This window comes from Eschscholzia californica, unplaced genomic scaffold (genome assembly GCF_041429995.1).
Source record: "Eschscholzia californica isolate CP2 unplaced genomic scaffold, dmEscCali1.0.p SCAF_5, whole genome shotgun sequence".
NCBI classification, from domain to species: domain Eukaryota; kingdom Viridiplantae; phylum Streptophyta; class Magnoliopsida; order Ranunculales; family Papaveraceae; genus Eschscholzia; species Eschscholzia californica.
Genome location: NW_028238472.1, coordinates 42,184,690 through 42,188,818, shown reverse-complemented (window position 1 = coordinate 42,188,818; position 4,129 = coordinate 42,184,690). Strand labels below are relative to the sequence as shown.

Genomic DNA, 4,129 nt, shown 5'->3' with positions numbered 1-4,129 from the left:
TATTTCCTTAGACATTGCTTCTCGCCAATGAGAAGAGGTCATTGCTTGGGAAAATGAGCGAGGTTCCGTTTGAGAGAGAACGGAAGTGAGAAATATTTTGTGATCATGTGAAAAGTTGTCATAAGAAATTTGATTAATTAACGGATAAGTGATAGAAGAGGAAGAATCCGGCGTTGGTAAAGCATTACAGTGATAGTCATGAAGGCGTGTTGGAACACGACGTAACCGGGCTGGACGAGAGTGATGTAATGGGACGGTTATCTCACTGTTGGAGGCAGGAGAGGTGCCTGTAGAGACGGAAGGAGGAGTTGAGTGGTCGTCAGGGACCAGGGGAGCTGAGGTGCCCGTAGAAGAAGTGGTGGTCGTGGTGCCTGAAGAATCAGGGGGTTTGGTAGGTGATGCCGATGGGTCAATTACCGGTGTGCCTGTAGAGGAAACAGGAATAGTGACCGGTGTGCCTGTAGAGGAAACAGGAACAGTGACCGGTGTGCCTGTAGAGGAAACAGGGACAATGGGAGAAGATGGAATTCAGAAGCCAACTAGTGACTAAGTCATTGCATCGTTCCCATGATTCCAATTCGGTTCCACTGTAGTTTATGTTCTAGTTTATGTTGATGATATAATCATCACAGGTAACGATCATACAGCTATTTCAAAGTTGAAATCTTTTCTCGATACCACCTTCTCTCTCAAAGATCTCGGCCGACTACAGTACTTCCTTGGTATCGAGGTTTCCCGTTCCACTCATGGCATATTTTTGTGTCAACGTCGTTATTCACTTGATATTCTCGAAGATTCTGGTCTCACTGCTTCCCGTCCTTCCGCTTTTCCTGTGGACAATGCAAACGGTGTTGCACTTACTTATGGTATTAGAGCAAATCACGATTTTTTTTAAGCTATGAGTTCATCCGACATCTCGGGCACCACTGTCACCCCTCACCAAACCGCCACCACCATGTTTGATGTTCATCATTCCGACTCTCCATCAACCATTTTGATCACTCGTTTGCTTTCCGGCGACAATTATCCTTCATGGTCTCGTGCCATGAAGATGGCTCTTCGCGCCAAAAGCAAGTTCGTCTTTGTTGATGGAACTATTCCTCGTCCATCTTCTCCCACCGAATTGGAATCATGTGAACGATGCAATGACTTAGTCACTAGTTGGCTTCTGAACTCCGTTGAACCGGACATTCGTCAATCAATTTTGTATGATGAAAGCGCTGCAGAAATATGGAGAAATCTTCATGAACGTTTCCATCACACAAACGCTCCCAAAATCTTCCAACTCAAGCGTGCCATTTCTTGTTTGAAACAAGAAGGTTCTGACGTATCGGCTTACTTCACGCGTTTGAAATCCATTCAAGACGAACTTAACTCGCTTATTGCTATCGAACCATGTATGTGTGGACATGGTAAGTCAATCTTCGAACGCTACAATCAAGATCGTTCAATGGAGTTTCTCCAAGGTTTACACGATCGTTTCTCTGCGATTAGAAGTCAGATTCTTATTATGGATCCATTCCCTTCCCTCCTTCGTATTCACAGCTTGGTTAAGCAAGAGGAAGTGCAACAGAACTTAAGTAACGATTCCTCCATGAATCCCGAAGCTGCTGTCCTTGCTGTTAACAATGCAAACCGTGGTTCTTTTCATCATTCGGATCGTCCCGAACGATTCGAGAAACAACGAACCAAGAGGCAACGTCCATTCTGTGATCACTGCCGTGTCCATGGTCATTTCATCTCCACCTGTTACAAGCTTCATGGCTTCCCTGATCGTCACCGAAATCAAGCCACTGCTGCCTCGGTTCAGCCTGTCGGTAACCCTAATGCGGCGCCTTTAGCGACTTCTTTTACACCCGAACAGTACAACCACATTTGCAATCTTCTGGCCCAGCCGAAACAGTCTGCAGGCACCCCTTCTACACCACATTGTTAACAAAGACGAACTTGCTTTTGGCGCGAAGAGCCATCTTCATGGCACGAGACCATGAAGGATAATTGTCGCCGGAAAGCAAAGGAGTGATCAAAATGGTTGTTGGAGAGTCGGAATGATGAACATCAAACATGGTGGTGGCGGTTTGGTGAGGGGTGACAGTGGTGCCCGAGATGTCGGATGAACTCATAGCTTAAAAAAAATCGTGATTTGCTCTAATACCATAAGAAGTAATAAGAAGAGATGAGGGAGAGACTCGGTTGAGTCTCTGTGAGATAGAAAGAGAGAGAGAAAACCGGATATGAGAAGAGACGGAAAGTTGAGATTCAAACTCAATTCTATATTATCAAATCCAATGTTGTTACAAAGGTATATATAGGTTTGGTTACATAAGATTTACATAAGATTAAGTAAAAGATACATCAAGATATTATGGCCAATTAGTTAATTGACTAGTTCCACCGGGTGTAAGTGTGGTGTAGCCGAGAGTTGCTTGACTCGAGTTGACTCTAATCGTTGATAGATTTCTCTCTATTGGCATATTGGTTTGTGGTATTGTTGAAAAACATGAAGCTATAAGGTGTTCATAGGTCACGAGCCTTCAACTTCTACGGTCATTGATAATGCTAATTGGTTGATTTGCCAGATGCAAAAAACTAAAGCCTCATCCAGCAAGACTATATTGCAGGATTCTCCTTGCCCTGATTGAGTAAGTAAGATGTATTTTAATTTTTCTTTAAATTCGATCATTAAACTCGCTGGAATGGCTTTTGTTGGTTATGATGTTACAAGGTGTTGCATTGCCTACAACTCAACAACCACAAGATGTCGAACCATAGAGGGGAGGCAATGGTGCTCAAAGAAGCAAATAATGGGACATTGACTCAAACGTAAGGAAGGCGGTGTTTTCTGGTGGCTCAACTAGTATCATATCTCATCACAAAGGTCGGACGAATGACATATCTCAGACACACTGGAGTTCGTTTCACATTTTGAAAGAGATCAAATTTTTGTGTGTTTCTTTTCTATAGCTTTTAATTAGTTCTAATTGTAGTGAACATATTTGTAGTACTCTATTAGCAAAATGCATTACAGTTTGTATAAAAAAAATGTTTGTGGGTCAATACAATCATCTCATTTTTGAATCTTTTCCTCACTTCTTTCTCTCTAGGCACTTCTTCATCACCCTAAGCAAAATCTTTTGTGGGCTTTATAGTTAGCCCTTTGAACTAAAACTCATCTCCAGACAGAACAAAATCAAGCCCAAGATAAAGTAGTCCATGTTTATTTTCCTTCCGAAAATTATTTTCTTCATCTTTTTTCTTTTTGTAAAATTGATGAATAAACATTTCATGAAACTCAATTCTACAAAATAAATTATATACTCACAATAAAACTCACTCAATCATAAAACATTTCGCCATCGATATTCTCTCGGTGAGTCACAAGAGTTAATATATTCGAAACACGACTGCTAAGTAAAGATGTTTGACATACTTATATTTGTTTTTAATGAAAATATAGTTGAACATTACAGATATTAGAGTTTAATTATCGAAATCTAGGATATCGAAGATTTTATAACATATGAAAATTTCCATATTATTTTTGTGTTCATTGTAGTGTTTCCGGAGGTGCAGGATTATTTTTTGTGGAGAATCCTATATGTGACCCAAGAAATCATCGTGTTCATAATATTTATCAATATTCTATCTTCTCTCCCATTTTCACAATTGGGAAATTTAATAAAAGGAAGATTTGATTCATCATCTTACAAATTGAAACTGACATTCTCTTTTGAGTGTGAGAATTCTAGGAAGGTGCTTTGTCTATTATAAACTAACAAATTCCAACTCTGGCATCATGTCACCTTGGACTACTTTATTAAGTATGATTTAAACTACTCTTATTATACTCCTACTTAATTATTAACTTAATAATTTTCCATTAACAAAATGGGAACGACATGATCTCATTTACATATCTTAATTGACTGGATTTTCCATTAACAAAATGGGAACGACATGATCTCATTTACATATCTTAATTGACTGGAAATTGTACGATACTCCACTTCATCATACATTATTATTATTATTATTTTCTGATAGCTGTAGTAAATCAAAGGTATGACCTACACAAAAGTGATTAAAAAATTAGTTTTAATGTATTCTCACTCTAGAGGTTCTTATTTAG

The 4,129-nt window shown here is 39.5% G+C and overlaps 1 protein-coding gene across 1 annotated transcript; it reads left to right on the top strand.

Moving 5' to 3' along the window:
- Positions 1-898: 898 nt before the first annotated feature.
- LOC147539336 (uncharacterized) lies at positions 899-1,936 on the top strand. Its single transcript, XM_086643107.1, has one exon. It carries the CDS (start codon positions 899-901, stop codon positions 1,934-1,936), a length of 1,038 nt encoding a protein of 345 aa, XP_086499233.1.
- The last annotated feature ends 2,193 nt before the right edge of the window (positions 1,937-4,129 follow it).

What these genes read in the sequence shown, in the direction of transcription:
- LOC147539336 (XM_086643107.1), top strand. Translation starts at nt 899, where the DNA reads ATGAGTTCATCCGACATCTCGGGCACCACTGTCACCCCTCACCAAACC.